At 32.1% G+C, this 19,724-nt stretch overlaps 1 protein-coding gene across 1 annotated transcript in view; it reads left to right on the forward strand.

Moving 5' to 3' along the window:
* The window catches only part of LOC113228100 (trehalase-like), a 53,736-nt gene extending 40,811 nt beyond the window's left edge, over window positions 1-12,925 (forward strand). Inside the window, exon 9 of the mRNA XM_026461241.1 lies at window positions 12,190-12,925. Coding sequence (XP_026317026.1) covers window positions 12,190-12,319 — 130 coding nt within the window. The 3' untranslated portion in view covers window positions 12,320-12,925. The remainder of the gene's footprint in view (window positions 1-12,189) is intronic.
* Window positions 12,926-19,724: the final 6,799 nt, after the last annotated feature.

Below are 19,724 nucleotides of genomic sequence, written 5' to 3' on the forward strand. Positions count from 1 at the left end.
TTTATTGACATGTAGAGAAACAATTTTACGTCCAGCAATAGTATAATCTTGAATTTCACATATTTTGAGTTACAACACTATTGTAATAGCAGTGCGATATGTATGCCAATGATTTATATACGTATAGTATACGATACACATTTTTCAAATTCTGAAATAAAGACAGTTTGCCTGCCGAATGCCACCCAAGCGAAATGAACTGTATTAGAATGGGAACAATTAGAATTCGAGCTGAGCTGAGCTTAACCCACTGATAATTTTTCCATTAAAAGCAAGGTGATTTCAAAATAAAACGCGACCCAGCCTATTTTTTTTATTTCAGTTACAATAGAAGTAAATTCACAGTTAAATCTTAATTAATAAATCGAACTTTTAACGTTTATAACACAACATAACATGTTTAAAATATATATTTTTTAATGCTAAATATCCAATACTTGAGTAATTTTCTAAATGAATACTTAAATAATAAAAATTGCCACCGAAATTAGTTAAAGAAAACTAACCTGAAAATTACCTACTTGTCCTATTTTAGGTTCTCCTGTTTCTAACAAATATTAATTTACACGCTTTAATATTAGTTCATAATTCTCAATTATTGCCGGCAAAAAGTTTTTTTTTATTAAAAAAATATAAATTTAATTTCTTGACGCAACCCTAATAGATGAGTAGAAGAAAAACTTAGTTTTATAACAACAATAGGAATACAAATCGACTCATCCGTAGAACAAAGATCTATGTGCAAGACTACTTGTTCTCAGGATATACTACATTTCGTTCGTTTTTCTTCGCTGTGGATGTTAGTTCGACTGTTATTTGATTTTAAATTTCCGGAAAGAAATAAGGTACATAAATTCTCAAAACACCTTGACATGGGCCTTAGTTTGAATAACAAAATTATTCTCGTAATGTACCTATTCTCTTTTCGTTATATAATCACAAAGGACTCTGTTCTTCGGATGAGTCGAAATTTAAAAAAAATTACAACAAACGTGACAACAGGGTCTGTAACTCGCCTGTAGAAGACTATATACTCTCTTCGTGTAACAAAGCCACATCTGCAAAATGACCACTTTTGAGGAGAGACGTTTGAAGATTAGTCGATAACTTTTTTATGCTCAAATAAAAGTGTTGTAAAATGTCACATGTACATACTTTGTTTCGTATTATTAGGTAGCAGTAGAGCTCCTTGTAAAAGAAATTCGTCCAGGGAACTACTGCAAATTTAACTATTTCTGCTGCCAAGCAGTAATATGAGCGTTACTGAAGGGTAAGGGTGCTTGTAAAATTACAGGCACATGGAACTTGTTAATTTATGTCTCAGGATGACGGGCGCAGTGGCAGTGCCCCTAAGGTCTTTGCAATTTAAGGGTCGTATTCCAGAACTCTACTCAAGTCAGGACTTGAGTATTGCAGTGAGCACTGAAAATCATACTCAAGTCCTTGCCATTAGGGTCGTATTTCCAGTGCTTGAAATCATACTCAAGTCTGCTCAAATCCTGACTTGAGCATTGAGTACAGTTCTAGAATACGACCCTAAGACTCTGAGAGGCACTGCAACTTGTAGTCCCGTCACTTGGTATTGTAAAAGAAAAATATATTTTCACGACTTTGATATAATAAAAAATTTTTTGACGTATATGTGGCTTCATTATACCAATGGTAACATACTATTCGTTAAAAACAAAATCGAAAATTAAAACACACACAAATATTTAGGAGTCGAAAATCGAAAATACAATTTAACATGTTACTTACTTAAAATAGATACTTATGACACTAAATAACAGTTGCCGATCTAAAACTATTCTTTTGAAACCTTTGTTCTGTAACTGACTTTCACGATATTTTTTTTTTCTACTTTTTATCCTCTCAGGTTCACCTTTCGAAATATTACGTACCAAGTGCCTTCCGTAGTTTAAAAATATAAAAACTTTTTTAAAGTAAAAAAATATACAAACAGTTCTACACAACACAACGATCGGAAGCTAACTGAGTGGTACTGAACGATCTCTAGACATGAACGCGTACAATTCATTTATTACACCTCACCGTATGTACAGGACGTTACTGTTTTGTTTTTTTTATCTGTATTTTTTACGTACGTTACAAAACGGGCAATAAACGCGATTAAATAGTTTAATATGTAACAATACATATATATACAAATGGAATACTTTCGCACAAAATTTAAAAATAAATATTTAAAAGCAGTACGTAAGCTCATTGGGAAAAAGCTCGTCCAGGGAAGTACTGATTGATACCTTACCTGTTTCTGCCGCCAAGCAGTAATGTGAACGTTACAGTGTTTGGATTTTAAGTGCTGGTCAAATTACAGGCGCACGGGACTTGTCAATTTATGCAGCAGGGTAACGGGCGCGGTGGTAGTGCCCTTCAGATCTTTGCGATTTTTTAACCGACTTCAAAAAGGAGGAGGTTCTTAATTTGACTGCGTTTTTCTTTTTTTTGTGTGATGTTCTCTTTATTACGGCATTTATGAACCGGTTTTGATAATTCTGTTCGGTGCGTAAGAGGTTTTTCGTATATATAATTTGCATATGGATTGGGTGCAATATAAAATGAGATTTTATATGTTTTGGTGTCATTTATTTCTTATACAGGTTTATTTTCTAATTTATGAACAACCTCCCAGGACTATAATTACTAACATCATAAACAATAGCTTTTGTGTCATGACTTCCTATTATTCATCAGATCACACTTTCGTGCAATGATAAAAATATTTCAATAGATCGCTCTAAAAAAAGCACCCACCGCTGTTATTTTTAACCGACTTCAAAAAAGGGAGGTTCTCAATTCTACTGTATTTTTTTGTATGTAGTTTACGCGATAACTAAATATGTAAACCTATTTTAATGATTCTTCGTTTGTTGGAAAGAGAGTGCCTCAGTATTGGTCCCATTTAAATTTGAAGAAAATATTCCACCTCTAAGGGTGGCAAACTAGGGGATGAATCCGGTAAATAAAACTAGGCAAATAATTCCGCGAACTTTTGGGGTCGCTTTTTATAAAAAGTTGTAATTATTATCACGTCTCTTGAAATCATAAATATGGCTGCACTATACAAATGTAGGTTTTAGGATAGTTGAAAAATAGTAAATTAAACTGGGGAATATAATGCTTGTGACTTGAATGTGATTATGAAGAAATCTAATTTCAAGTACAAAGGCTTGATAGAAATCAAATAAAAAACTTTTTAGAAAAAAACATTAAAAAAAAGTCGAAAATTATAAAATATACAAAAATACGCCGTGTTGTTATGTAGCAAAAGTGTACAAACTGAAGGTGACAGTGGATTCAATCAGTTCTACATAATATTTACAATTGTGACATGCTGTATAAAATTTTAATCTCTCATAATGGGTTTTGTGGTTTTACTCGCTTTTTATGAATATTACATTACGGAAAAAAATTATGATTGCAATGGAAATATTCACTAATGAACCAATTTAGTATGACGTAATAATATAATGTGTAGACCTCTTTAATATGACGTAAAAAGTAATTCCGTACTATGAGTACCAGAGCAACGGAGTTCAGAATTGAACCCGGGACCTCCTCGTCCAGCGGTCCACATTGCAAAAGAGGTCGTCATCATCAAGGTCGCCTTCTGAATGAAGGGCGCAACCAAGCAACCAAGATTTATTAGGAGATCAATATCAAAAGATATCTGGTTATAAATGTCATCAATCGGTAAAAGAAAAGACTATATATTAAAAAATATAATATATAATAATAATATATAATCAATAATAAATATATAATAATAATATAAAATCAATAATAAATATATAATAATAAATATAATTTATAATACAAAAAAATATAATATATAATATACAATCCTATATTATTTTAGAATACCAAACATTAATTCAGTATGTTTAAAGATAATAATAGTGTTACCTTGAATGCAGTTTATTTTTAATTTATCCATATATCAACTAATATAGATGGAACAATTAATGTACGTATATATCAAATATAAAAAAATATCGTTTATTTAAAACAGTGCAACGATTATATAATTGAGGATCAAATAATATTATGAATTATGAACCACCGGCCTTAGAATAATAACGCATAGAAACCTAGTCCGCACACGCTAAGTGAGGCAAATTGAAGCGCTCCCAAAGGGCCTACAGGGAGCGGGCGGGCCTTCAGTGCTCAAGGTCAACTTACACCGCGAACAGCTCCAGAATTTTAGCTAAAAATGACGAAATGTGCGGTAGATGAGTGTAAAAATACGTCAGACAGACATAAAATAGATACTAACATCACATTCCACAAGGAAGTAACGCGTTTCAACTTGTATTTTTATATAAATATTCACTAAAACCGAAAATTAACCTACTACTAAAACTAGCCTACATGAATTTGATTTTTGCCTCACTTGTGACAGTTCGTTTGATATGAAACTATCTATGCGTTATTATTCTAAGCCACCGGCCTTAACCGGAATTATACCGGAACGTTTAATTTGAAAATAGAACCGTGTCCATGGGATCTGTATTGGAACGGAAACGTCGGTTTGTTTGAAAAAACAAATATACGCCATTCAAATCCGGAAAAATAGTTTCATATCCTATTGAAAAAGGAATTCAATCACCTTTTCATTTCGATAAAGCGTTCTAGTATGTGGCCAATAGTTCATATGGACTGTGTGGGAATTAAATAAAATTTTATTTGCTTAAAACATGATGTGAAAGATGGAACAACTATTACAGAACACATGTTTTACCTGACTAGGCATGCAAAATATTACATACACTTAATTTAATTATAGCACTGACATCAGACGTGTATAAGGAATAATCGATCAATTAATAACACTATTAACTATTAAATATCATACATTATTATTACATTAAACATACATACCTTATAATTTCATGTCGACATCTAATAATCAACAAAGAATAATTAAAATCACCCAAAATAGTAACCTTCTATGTCAAACTATTAAATATTTATACATCATTATTACATTGTACATGCATATACGTTAAGCACCAATTTCATGTCAACATTTATCTAAAAAATCTGTCACTTTTTAATAATTTTTGTCTTTAGGCCATTCACTAAGTCTGTTTCTGAACAAATTATTGTTAACGTTTTAATGTATTTTGGTAGAGCATTATAAATTCGGACACACATACAGTTACATTGATTTTTTGTTATCACAATTAAACATTTTTTTATCGTCTAAATATATTCATTCATGAGTATATATAGTTGGAATGAGTGGATTAAAAGATCAATCCGAATAATTATTATGAACTTTATAAACATCAAAGTTGGACTGACCAAGGCAAACTTATCACGACCAAAAGAAAGGCCAGGTTGAGAATACCTTTAAACGACGAACATTTATGAAAGCACTAATGCGTGTTGATGTGGCGAGAGATGTGTGTCTGGACCGTGGCAAGTGGAAGGCTATTTCTTTTTTATTTATTTATTTCTTACATGTGACCTATATAATATACATCTTAAAGACTAACATACATACCGATGTCTCCAACGAACACTATGCCAACGTAATATTTGGACCTGTTGTTTTTATTTTGTTTTTTGTTTTTTTTTTTTTTCATTTTACACAACTAGGAGAGCATAATAGTTAAAATAAATAACTGTTTACAAAAATAACAGAAAATAACCAAAAACTGAAGTTGGCATAATGTTCATTGGCGATATATATGACATATTGTAGCTGCCTCGATGGGAAAACGGACTTGTGTCCATTTCAAGGTCGTTTCAAAAGTGTATCCAACAGTGAACGTTTATACCTATATTTATTTTTGTTTTTTTTATATACCGACAAAGATTTAGTTCCGAGAGTCAGAACTTAATAGCTTTTTTTGTTTTTTTTTAATGATATTTAGTGACGGGACGAACAAGTGGTGTGCTTGCTGATAAACGACACGCCTACCCATAACAGTTTTAAATCGTAAAGTTCATATCCTGTATTGCGCCCGTCACCCTGAGACATAAAGTCTATAATTTCACTAGCTCCCTTCAAAACAGGAACGCAGTTACGCTCACATGTCCGCCTCACTGGTTAGAAACAACTATTTAGTATAGTTTTAAATAATGCATACAGCATTGATTAAAACTATAATGAAACAAGAACTTTATACTAAAAGTTATTATAGAGCTTCTGCTACTTGGATGACAAAAATCCGTGGTAATGACTCGTTTAGTTCTTGCAGGTACTCTCGGTCTATAATATCGGAAGTAATAATGATAATTCTACTAGGGAGACCCTGTATCGTGGGCGCCATGGACACACACATAGACCACAAATTACACCCAAACTCGCAAATAAATGTAACCCGTCACCTCTGTGTGGCAGACCAGCATGGTAATCGTTCGGCTGCGGAGGCAATTAATGAATATTGTAAATGACAAATTTGTATTTACAAAGTGCAACCCCTGGAGTTTCTTGCTCATTTTTCTTAGGAGAATCTGCCTTACGAATGAGCTGTGGAGTTTAATCATTCTGACAATTTGAAATGTAATTAGCTTACCTATGGAATAAAGATTATGTGAGTTTGACTTTTACTTGATTTCGGTGGCAGTAGTTCCCTGGACGAACTGTTTGACAGCGAACTCTACTGCTAGTGTAGCTAATAATAATAACGTGCACACAGTCATGAATCCGGTTGACGATGAATATGGTTTCAATCATTTTCCAATAACTAATTTCAATAAAACTTGGCAAATACATTCCACGAAATTTTGACATCGGTTTTTTTAAAAAATATTTAATTGTAAGGAATATTCTACTTTATAAAATCAGCATCGGCGTTTTGAACACCATTTGTTAAGTTTTAAACTGAACACTCACGGCGTGATGAAGTAATACCTAGATCTAATGCTCTAGATATTTGTCGAATAGCTAAGTATTACGGATAACTAAATAACCCGGATTATGACCTAATCGCAGGAAGTTAGCCATTAGCAAATTCACTTCTTATCTTAATGTACACATACTTATACGGTTTCAAATTTTAAACCGGATAGATACTTTTAAATTATGAATGATTAAATATTAAACTCATTTAAGTGATTAACATAATTATTATATCGCACTGCTATTACAATAGTGGTGTAACTCAAAATACGTAAAATTCAAGATTATACCATTTCTGAACGTAAAATTTGTTTTTCTACACGTCAATAAAATTGTCATTAGAATATTGTAAGAAACCATGAAAATATATCTACTTAACTCAGAAAGAGACTAACGTTTTGTAAGCTAGTTCTGGATAAAACAGTTCTTACTCAAAAATATGGAATTTTTTTTTTTTTTTTTTTTTTTCAAATGTACTAATTAGCCAATAGGAGTTGTTTAGATGTTTAATATATTTTAACCTATACATAAATTATAATAATCTTTCAAGGGAACAGAGTTTTTCAGCTATTCTGTATAAATTCACTTTTTGAGTTAATACACTATTATAATATTAGCAGTGCTATATTTATTCTAAATTACTTTCATTTTTGTTTTATACAGGACTACCATTGTCAACAATTATTTTTGTCCCATGACTTTTTACAAAACATAATGCAGGTAACTGTAAAGGGACCTCGCTGCTTGAGGAAAAACTTTCATAGATTTCTCCCAGATGGCGCTACGGCAAAAAGTCGTTAAAAAGCAAAACAAAGATCTGCAACAAGCACATGGAAAAATTCGTGATGTCCGTTGGTTTGTTCCATGGGTTAGTTAGCGTCTGGCACGGTTTGCTAGATTAGTTCGAACCCAGGCGGATCGAAGTGAATTTTTTCTAAGTGAATGAATATAATGTACAGTCGGTGCCCTCACTTATGTATCCTTAATAGTGGACACTTAAGTGAGATTGTTGACACTTAACTGTATCTGACACTTTTTAGATCTGTCTTTGCTAGTAAGATGGTAAGTTTAAACCCGTAAGAATCCCCGCTGACTCCAGTCCCGCTCCTGCGTTTTGCATCGCATAACAAATAAATTATTTTTATTTTATTTTATTTTTATTTTATTATATTTGAAAGTAAAATCTGATGAACTATTAAATTTGTTATGATTTGTTGAAAGTCATGGAACAAAAATTGTTATTTACGATGTTAGAAATATAGTCTGCGAGATTGTTAGCATTTAAAAAATCACCCTGTATAATAGAACATTTTAAATTAAAAATGCTCCAAGCGATTAACGTGACTATGTAGTGGTACCACGCATATTTTGGGGGATGAGCCTTTCTACCGATAAATATGAGAAACTTTAACTATTAGATCCTCACCTACGTTACATTAAGTATGTATGAGCATTAAGTATGGAACAGCTGATATTTCACAGCAACAGTGGCCCAGCGGTTAACACTACGGACGTTAGGATAAGGAGGTCACCGGTTCGTTTCCCGATTTTCGAATATATCTTTTCGAAATAGTTTTGGAAGCACTGGATAGCGCCGCGATATAGCAATCTTCCTAGTTTAAGACTAATTTGGTGTAGAAATAAAACTAACTGGATTAGCACTTGTATGTATAATGGAAACTTTTTATTTTTCAGTAATACACTCGTTCCTGCATTACAAGAAAAAGGCAGTCTTATTTTTGTTTTTTTTTTTATATTAGACATATTGTAATTAATAATAATAATAATTGATTAGGAATCGTTATAGTTTTCGTAACCTCACCATTAATATTATTATTGAAGTGAAGTCTAGTTACAGTTCATTGTGAAAGAGTTCGTCCAGAGAAATACTACCACCTTTACTGCGTTCTGTGCGTAAAATTACAGACACATGGGACTTGTCAACTTATTTATGTCTCAAGGTGATGGGCGCAGGTGCAGTGCCCCTCAGATCTTTGTGATTTAAAGCTCTGAGTGGCATTGCAGCTATTATACACAGGCGTGTCGCTTATCACTAGGCGCACGACTTGTTCGTCCCGTCACATGGTATCATAAAAAAAGGTACCTGCTGTTTTACTTAACTCAAACACGTACTAGAACGATGTAGCGTACATTAAGTCTTCATTAGTACAATCTTTTTTTTCATTGTAACAAGAAATTGCAGCCAGCAAGATAATGAACGTTATCTATACCTACCTAGCTGTAATAACACGTAGTGTTTATCCAGTAACGTGACAAAGTAAAGCTATAAATCGTCTGTTTGTGCAAGCGCAAATGCTCGGCAAATGTCACTTGTTTATCTGAAGTCAAGTACGAGTGTAGCACGACAATAATGATGAACAATGAAGAACGAGCGTAGTATTATTTGTAAGTCTTAATTCTATGTAGATTTTAAATTAACTCGAAATTCAAACGGATGTTGGTAGGTCAATGGATGTAATCTATTATTAGTACCATATGGGGTGGAACAAAACGGTGTAATTATATTTTGGTAATTATTAACAAAAAGACAATGTGACTGGGATAAAAAAGATTATGCTTTAATAAAATCAGGTCCTCTCTATCTGAAACTATATTAAACGCCCTTTGTTTACACGCTCACTATAAAAATGAAATGATATGATAAAAAAATCGTAAAACATTGGAATTAAAAAAGAACTTGATTAGAATATCATGTTTTGACTGCCTAAATGCCTATTAATAAAGAAACCTACTTTTGAAATACTCTCGAAAGTCTCGACTTTTTCCGGTATTTCCGATATCGCTCCGAGTTTCGATTTTTGTTCTGGGATGCGAAAATGCAGTGAAAATGAAACCGTACCTAATGTATGAGAAAGTTATGATCATCATGTGTATGACATTTTGTATATTATAATACCCTCACAGAATAATAGCAAACAAATGTACGTTTGCAAAGCATTATACCCGTATGATAAAATTGTTTTGCATGCTTATCTTAATTACAGTTTGTCTACTTTGTTTATTTTACATTTACGTAGACATTGTTTTTTACCTTTTTTTAACAAATAAATGCGCATATGACCTCTACCTCGCTTGATGGAATGCAACGATGGAGCAAGCTCGTCTATTATAATCCCTACTGACTCTCACCTTGAAAAGGCCAAGTTAATAGAATTCAGGGATCAAATGCAGGCAGGGAATTCCACCCCATATAGTGCGCCATATAAATGTGGAAGCGTAACGCTTCATGCGAATCCTTGGAAAAAAATTAAATTGAGAAGGAAAAACATCATTCTTTGGCTATATTAAAATTTCTAATTGTTGATTTATAAGTATAAGTCTAGTACTTGATACGCCCGTAAATTGTCGGCACGATTCTTTACTACTATCAAGCGGTATTTAAATTTAACAAAGTTTGCAAGAGTTTATAGCGAAAAGCTGTTTTCGTTTATACGGAACCGACTGTTACCACTTAATGCAGAAAAACTTGTCTTTGTCCACCATAATTTGCCTTTATTGAATTTTGAGTTCCAAATTAACGGATAACGGTATCTAACTTTATAGTTATTTACTGTTATAAGTAATTAATAGATTGTCAGCGGTGCTGTAGTTTCTGTTTATCCTATTACTATCCTCTTTAAACAATAAATCAATTTATTTGGCCTACTAATTGTGAATTGATCTCTGTTTTAAACATCCGGTATCCGGCCGGATATTGTTCTACTATCCGGTATCCGACCATATAGTAAAATTAGGCCGGTTAACTCAAATTTCAGAGAGGCAAAAAACATTAACTGTTTTGTTATATTATTATTATATGTCAGAAAAGTTGTTTGGTTTTACATACTGTACTTACCCTAAAATCCATTTAACCCATTTTTTTTACATACATAAACAAAAAATAAATAAAAATTTACAGAAATGAGAAAAAAAATTAAAAAATTAAATCAAAATTAAAAAAGTATGTGTGTGACGGACAAGACCTCAGGGAAATGTTGAAATAGTTTCTATATTTCTTACACCTTGTATTTTTGTGGCCATACAAAGCATTGAAATTGATATAGCTACTGGCTCTGCTTTCTTGACGATTTCAAGTCTAAGTGTAAATGTCAGGACTTGTATTGCATAAATTAATGCCATGATGCAATTTCATGGTTGTGATACTTTCAACTGCACAATTATTAATTTGGGTGTGATAAAAAAGTTGACCAATCTTTCAATCAACTACAAGGTGACAACTATAATCATATGACCAACTATCTTATGGTATTAGATTTAAGTTTGAATTTCCTACTTACACCTTTTGTGTACATTTTAAGTATTTAAAAGTTGAATTTTCGGAAAGTAATTAAACTAAGTAATATAGAAAAAAAACGAGAATGGCCTTACCAATACAGGATGTTATTTGGGTCACCGGAAAAAAAAATTAACATACAATTATATCTGAAATCTTAAAAAAAATAGCTGTTCATACATCACTTTATAATAACACAATTAAAATGTATGTAAAACTATAAACAGCCAATTTGTTTTCGCGCTGTCCGAGGAGTCCGCATAGTAAAAGTTGTTTTAATTTTTATGAGTACAATAAAACTTTTAACTATTGCGTAAACTTACTTTAAAAGTCTATACTACGTAAGCTCGAATTCAATTTTTTACCGTACTAATACGGTTCATTTTGCTTTGGTGGTGGAGCAGCAAGGACACTGGCTTTATTTCAGAATTTATTTGTTACAAACAAAATTAAAACCATTTGAAAAATTTATATCGTATAGTACACGTATTCTATTTAGTTCAGTTGATATAAAAATATATATATTGGTTACCTATTGAATACAGCGGTTTTCTTGTAAAGTTTGTGTTTTTTTTCTGTCGTGAAAACTTTTAGGAATCGTGTTTTCACACCGTATAGATATGTGTATCTTCAGTGTGTATCTTCAATTTTTCTATATATTTTATACAATGTTTTCACTGTTATGCGAAATCAACCAAAGGCATTTGAGATAGTATAGACTCGTAATGATTTGTACTTGGATGGATTTGATATTGGAATTGCAAACAAACTCAACTGTTTTATAAAAGATCATGAAAAAAACAAAAGCGCAAAATAAATCAGCTCTGATTTTATTTGTAAGTCAATGGCTCTGATGTACATTTTTGAAAAAGTTGATATGATCTTTTATAAAACATCATTACTCCATACTTCTGCATAGTAAAAGTAACCTCTTTAAAGATTTTCCGGCACCCAATATAAACTTTTGTAAAACTTTATATTTTCACTTCAAAAGCTAATAAGGTGTTTTCTCTAATTTCAGAATACTAATGTACAAGAAGCGTCAGGGATACGCACCTCTATCCACGGGCGAAGAAGTCAGGTTCCTGCTGAAGAAACCCTATACAGAGCTGCAAAGTTTGAACGGTGCCTCGACGGGCAGGCAACGGTGAAATCTATCTAAGATACGTACAAAACTACCTTTAATTTATGGCGTCCAGATTCAATCGAAAAAGAAAAGAAAAAAATCATTCGCGTTGAAAATGTAATAGGTAATTGTTACGAACTTTTTTGACACCGACTTGCTATTTAGGGTTATTTGTAAGACTATCAACCTCGCAAGATATTACTGACATCATAAACAACAAGTTTTGTAGGTACCATTACTTTTCAGAAAACCCAATTAATTTACCAAAAAGAAACATAAGTTATTGTGCATACTTAGTGTCTGACACTTTTTAGGTCTGTATTAGGTAGTAAGATAGTAAGTTCAAACATGCAAACAACCTCTCCGCTGATCCCCACTCCCACTCTTGCATTTCATTTATAATACAAGTTTTTACTTAGTTTAGGAGGCAACTGGTCCGTATTTAAATGATCACTGTACGACTTACGTTGTTTTAAAAAAAAATTATGTAGTGTTTAGTTTAAGCGTTGTTCCATTGTTAACCGGCTTAAAAAAAGGAGGTTTTCAATTCGTTTCAAAAAATGTTAGTCGATAACTTTTGTGAACCGATTTTGATGATTTTTTTTTAAAGTGGGTACCTCCTTAGTGGTCCCATTTGAATTTGAATAAAATATTCCACCTTAAGGGTGGCAAACTAGGTGATGAACGAATTTTGAGATCGGTTTTTTAGTACTCTGTACTGATTAAAGAAATAAATTATTATTATTATTGTATTTTGCATCGGACCGGTATTTACGCTGGCGCTTTTGTTACCGCATAGAGTTATCACCGTTTATAACAATCTATTTAAATGTTTTTATTCTTGTACGAAAGTAAAATCTGAGCCATTGATCAAAGGTTGTTAGTATTTTACGAACAACCTTATATAGTGGAATATTTTTTAGTTCCATTCGAATACTTTGGAGGCGTCACGAGCGACCATAAGTAAAGCCGGCACTAGGGATGCACATCACAATTCGATTTTTATGAAGATCGATTCAAGTGTATACGATCTGGCGATTTTTTGTATCGATTTAACTCAATGCGATTTTAAACAGCAAATCGATTCAACATTCAGGCGAACTGAATCGTCTAGATCGTATTCAGAATTTAAATAATACAGGCTCTTTCTGAACCCTTGCTTAATCGTTAGGTCAATCCTATTTTATATTGACCTTCAAGAAAAGTAATTTGGCAACATTTAAGTACAATAAGTTTACGATGCCTACGGCTGTTAAAACTTTTTATCAAAATTAATTTTCAAACGATTTTTATGAGATCAATTCAGATGCATACAGTCCATTACGATCCAAAGCAAAAAATCGTGCATGCCTACCCGGCACTGCATCTACCTAACACATATTAAAAAACATAGTCTACAACGTGTATGCAATTAACTTAGTTAAATATGGCTTCTAAGCCCCGAGTCATTTCGTCTGTTAATTTATAAATTGTAAGTAGTTTTTTTAATTGCAAACAAAAATGTGGTTTGTCATGAAAAAAATGGTGTTAATTTTCATCGATTAACGTTTTAGATAGATAGATACATATAACACAACATAAAACTAGATGGTTGCCATAGATAACAAAAGAATAATATATTTTGTTTTATTTGAACAATTTATGGATTTTTTCGCATTAACTGTGACGCCATAAACGGGGTAGTTTTGTACATTTACAAAACCTACGCCTCTTCCTTCGATCAATGACTATTGAAAAAAAAAGTATTTTTTTTCTGTTCCTATTATTTTGACGTGTAATCGGATATATCTACTATTAGTCTGCAAAGGAATTAAATATTTTAATTTAAAAAAGCACTATTAATTGATATATTTCTAAAAAAATCAAATTAAAGAAAAAATCAAATGTCGGATTTATTTAATTCCTTTAATAAGTTCAGACTTTTCGATAAATAGAAAATGCCTTTATCCGAGTACGGCAAACCTAAAAAGGAAGGGTAATGTTTTAGCAGACAGTATTTTTGTATGATTAATAAAATATAATAAAAGACCGTAGTGAATTAGGTTAATCGTAATCGGGTATTAGATTTTTTAAATTTAAATGTTGTATGAATTACAAAATTAAAACAAACTTAGGAAAATGGCGTTTGTATGATACCAGTTCTACATGTGCTGTGAATGAAATAAACTCTTGTAAATATAGTAATAAGAGATATTACCCTTTGGCTTGTATATTTAAAATTTATTTAATGCAGTCATTTTTTTAATAAAGCTCGACTCTAATAACTTCTGTGAAGCATTACAAATGATACATCCACTTTTTCATATAAGTTTTTTAATAGTTATTTTGAAATCACAGCTTTATCGTTACCTACTCTTATTTTTTTTAAATCGTGACCATTGTTTGGAAATTTATATTGTCTGCTTAAAGGTACTTTTAACAAGCAATTTTTATTTCGACAATTAGGTACATGACAATGAGAAGCTTCCTCATATGTAATAGATAACGTGATTGTTTTAAGAAGAAATTAAAGATTCATTCAATTTAATTATTTACGGGTCGCGTTCAGATATAACATGACAGTTAAGCCGGGTACTCACAGCGAGCTGTAACCGTAATCATTGCATGTTATGTTATCAAAAATCATAGTGTATACGTGGTTCGCGAGCTTGCCACGAATTACTCATAGCGAATGAAGACAAGCGTATTCACTAGAATAGCGTTATTGTGTCCCGCGCTTCCTAGCACCGCTCAAGCCTTGTTATTTCTTGACGCAAAAGGATCTGTTTACGGTAGCTTCGACATTTTAAGCTTCGTTATAAAACGTAAATAAGAAAATTTTGATATTCACTAAAATGTGAATTTACTAGAGAAAAACACGTCCTTTCTCTTCGGAAGTTTTGATGGGAATGACGACGGAACGTAGCAAAGTAAGAAAAAAAAAGCAATTAGAGGACGATTCAAAATTTTAAAAGTAAATGGCCAGGAACCTGAGAAAAGGGGTGATAAAAAGTTTGGGTGACGCTGAAAAAGGTCGCATCGCCACAACTGTATCAGTCACGTTTCAGTTCGCTAATGAGTACCCGGCTTTATGTAATGAATGGGGAACCACAGGTAAAACTAATCTCACATAGCGCCACCATCACTGGTGACAGTTATCACTTGTCATGTTATAATTTTAAGGCGTTACATTTTGCTCTTCATAGAATTAATCAGTATATCTGCTTTTGCCATAAAACTTATTACGTTTAAAGTTACAGAGATTGTCTTTTTTTGACGACGGAGTAAAATGACATTTGTAGGGTTGTCAGTTTTCATAAAATTTTAAATATTTATGTACTTGTAGTCGATAGTTTTATCGATAGATAGTGAAAAATAAAATTTTGCCAAAAATGACTGAATTGTAAATGTTACGACGTTATAATGGTCTTTTTTAGACAGTTGGCCTACTAGTATCGAGATCAATTTTCATTTATTTACATTTTAACAAAAGTAGCCGGATTTGATTATCTATATAAAATAATCTCTCTAGTATTTTTCATAAACATAGTTCTAAATACAGTGTCAAATGGACTTGTACTCAGTAATTGACTGTACTATGAGTCGAGGATGATTCAAATGAAACAATAATACGGATATTTATTCCATAAACGTGACTAATATTTAGCCGATAGTCGATCGAATATTTATCGACTGCAATCACTAGCTGCTCGCAAGCGGGCAACACTTTTACGCAATAAACTGTAATTTTACTCCTTCTTCAAAAAATACAGAATACAGCCTAAAAGACGCCTTGGTGTCCAGTTTTTCTGGATACATTGATCCATTGCCTCTTTAATTTCTGAAGGAACCGGTGTCCTTCAAAAAAAATAGAGGAGGAGTTCTATGTAAAAATTCCTTATCTGGGTATGCGTGTGTCATATCTTTCCGAAGCATTGTAACTCCTACACGAATCCAAACAGCACCAGCGATCATGCGCCACCTAGCGGGATAAATTAGTCGGTGTGCTTCCCAGTTGTAAGTGAAAATAAATTCCGAACATCTGGCAATTGACGGTCATATTATAGTTTTTATTTTTTGTATCCCAACTTTTTTCCATGAACAAAGTAGATGAAATGTTTTCATTATTTTTTTATTTATTTATTCTTTTAACATGGTATAAAATAGTATTATTAGATATCGTAGCACATAATCTTAGTTATAAGTAGCCAATTTTAGTATTTTTGTAAATACATTTTAATTGTGTGTATTTTTCTGCATTTATTAATTTGAAATTGTGATTTCAGAATACTATTTAAAAAAATTTCGTAGTAGGTATAACAGGTGTAGAATAACGAATGAATAGATCTTTACCTCGCCATCTCAAATATCTAAGATCTAAAGACTTGGGCTCAATTTACCTTGCTGCAAAATGGGATAGAACCAAATTTTTGTAACCATAGCATAATCAACGTAATGTAAATTGACAATAGCACATTTTCCCCAAAACCCCATTAAAATATTTCTCTTCTAGTCGCATGTTTTGTCATCCTATTCATATATATTTTTTAACTAGTAATTGTTGAGAAAAAATAAGGAGCAAAATTGAGTTTTGAAAGATCCGCCCGGGAAATTGTCGTCTGTGTGACTTACTCCCTGAATAAAAACCGGTAATAAGTTTGATGAATTAATTAAATGCCAAATATTTTTAGTTTACCGGCCTTGGGTGCGTGCTATTTAGAGATTTATTGTTTATTATTTTTAAACTATAAAGATGTCTCTCTTGTCTACTTTTCCATAAACAGTATTACCTAATATAATTTATTATATAATTAAATTATATATTGTACCATAGGAAACACATATTCAAATAAGTTTAGTATCGGTTTTTCTCGTCATTAGTCGTGACGTCAGACTGACGACTGGAAAGCTTCTTCGAAATTTAAATTATTGAATTTAAATAGAAAACAACAGTATATAAAAAATGCGTGTTATCACTTTTGATGTAGATTCTAATTCGGTCTTAGAAAATATATGTGAAAAATTGCTATTGTCAACTGTGTAACGTACAAACTAGATACGAGCCAAAAAACTAGTCGCGCGTCTTCCGGAGAATTTTCGCGCTTTCTCGAATACCCACACCCACCCAACCCACAGCAAACGTATCGCATCTAGTTTGCACGTTAGATAATTGAAAAAAAAAAATCATTATGCTATGTACAGTCAATGCTCTAACATACCCAACCCCTAGCCGACCTATTGGTTCTGCCGAAAAGTGTAAAGGAATTCCAGCTTTATGCTAGAAATTTGTATTCTGTATTTAAGTAAGCATACGTTAAAGATCAAATTGGCATAAAAAGTTTCTTAAAATGTCATTCATTAGTAATGCAGTAAGGAAATCATAACCAATGGTTGGAATAAGGTGTTCCAAATGAATGGATAAATGTCTACATATATATATAATTAAATAACAAAAATTGCCACGGAAATTAGGTAGTGAACACTAGTCCGAGAATGACCGATTTGTAATTTACGAATTTCATTCAATTTCATTATGAATTCTAAAAATGTAATTAATTCACATTTGGTAGTTTTAATTACTCCGATCATTGGTCATAGCAAAATTAATTTTACGGCTTTCAAGTTAAAGGTTTTGTTTGTTTAACATTTTTTTTTCATACTTATCTACTCGGGAACAAATGATCGGTAAGGAATCTTAGGGCATCGATTGTACAATTTCGTCATAAAAATTCCATTACGTAATTTGAGCTTTAGAGTTACTAGTTATGTGAGATTATAATCAAGCGTTTTGTGCAACGCTTCGTCTTTATTTTACATCTATATTTTATTTAAATAGTAAAAAATGAGCTCTTGTTAATCCCTAGTGCTGGACACCTCAAATGGGATGTTTATAAAATTATTTTTCAAATCGACAATTTTTTGTTTGTAAATGCAACCCGATGTAGTTTGCTTTAGAACCTTGTGACGAAAGAACTACATTAATCTCAATTATTTTATTATTATTGTTTCGTATAGTAGTTGTGTTTTAGATAATATTTTTAGTAGAAAATTAATTAAGGGATTTTTATTTATTTATCAAATGAAATCTTCTTAAATATTATTTATTGTCTTTAATTTACCAGCTTTGTGTACAAAAATTTGTATTTTTTAGTAAAATTTACTAAAAACTGAACTAGAAATGGCAACATTTTTATAATATTTTTCGTGAATGAAAAAGGGATAAACCTTTTTAAAAAGATACCGTAGCTAGACACCCAATCAGCTTCATGTGATAATTTGTAAATAACTTGACACTTTTATTTAATAAATATTGACAAGTTTTGTTCCTAAATTTTTCCTAAGTTTTAGAATAAATACTTTCGTTGCTTTATAGAGGAAACTGTGTAGTTTTAGGTAAAGTTATTGGGTATTTTTGGCTTTAATCTTGCTTTATTTGATCTTAAAAAATGGGAACTTCAATATGTATAAATATATTTTATTTACCTCGATTTTATTCATCTCGGGTATTGTGTATGCGTAGTGGAAATGGCGACGTCAGAAATTGACATTTCTAAGAAAAAATTAGTGACTTTAAATTTGAAGTTATTTTGTTTAAAATATTAATTTGTCAATTTATGCCGTCGCCATTTTCGCTAGGCATACACGATATGGAAGCGTGCTTACGACCGGAGCGCCTGATCGAACTGACAAAAATTTGATTACTATAGAAAATAAGTTATTTTATTTTTTCCTTTGAAAAAGTATTTGTATACAAATGCGTTTTATGGTCGCGCTCGCGCCGCCGTAACACCGCCACTGCCGGTTGGTATGTTATCGGCGCTCATATCTATGGATACCAAGTCGGGTAATGTTAAATCATCTTAGTTGTGTCAATAGAGTGCTAATGGCCCAGGAGTTGTTTGGTATTCTGCCAAAAGTTCAGAGAAATGGCCTGTTAGATATTGGCTAGCCATCGAGCTACTATTCAACTGCCTGTATGTCTGTAGTGCCTCTTATGTAGTCTACTAATTATTTGGCAAGATACACGAGGTAAAAATTAAGATGTGCATTGTAATTTTATCAGGGCAACATCGGTCGTTATTGATTAATATATTTTATGTTATCATAATTGCAATGTCACATCAATGGAATCTCAGTGAAATTACAATGACCAGTGGCTTCAAGAAAATTATCGGGTTTTTCAATAAGTGCAAAAATTGTTAGAATAGCACACATCTATAAGATATTGACACCCGCCCTTCAGTTCCTTCAAGACCATGGACGTTGCAACACGTCCGTAACGTCGAGATAAATAAAATTAATAATATGTTTTAATATACGATTAAGTCCCGATTTTTTTAAATCAAATAATGTGTCGAAATCGTGAATGATTAAATCAATTCAAAATCAAGGGATAATAAACACGTTATTGTTATTCCGCGGTCCACAACCCACAGTAACTGTTATCGTGT

Source organism: Hyposmocoma kahamanoa, unplaced genomic scaffold (genome assembly GCF_003589595.1).
Source record: "Hyposmocoma kahamanoa isolate Upper Pololo Valley unplaced genomic scaffold, ASM358959v1 224, whole genome shotgun sequence".
In the NCBI taxonomy this organism is placed as follows: Eukaryota; Metazoa; Arthropoda; class Insecta; order Lepidoptera; family Cosmopterigidae; genus Hyposmocoma; species Hyposmocoma kahamanoa.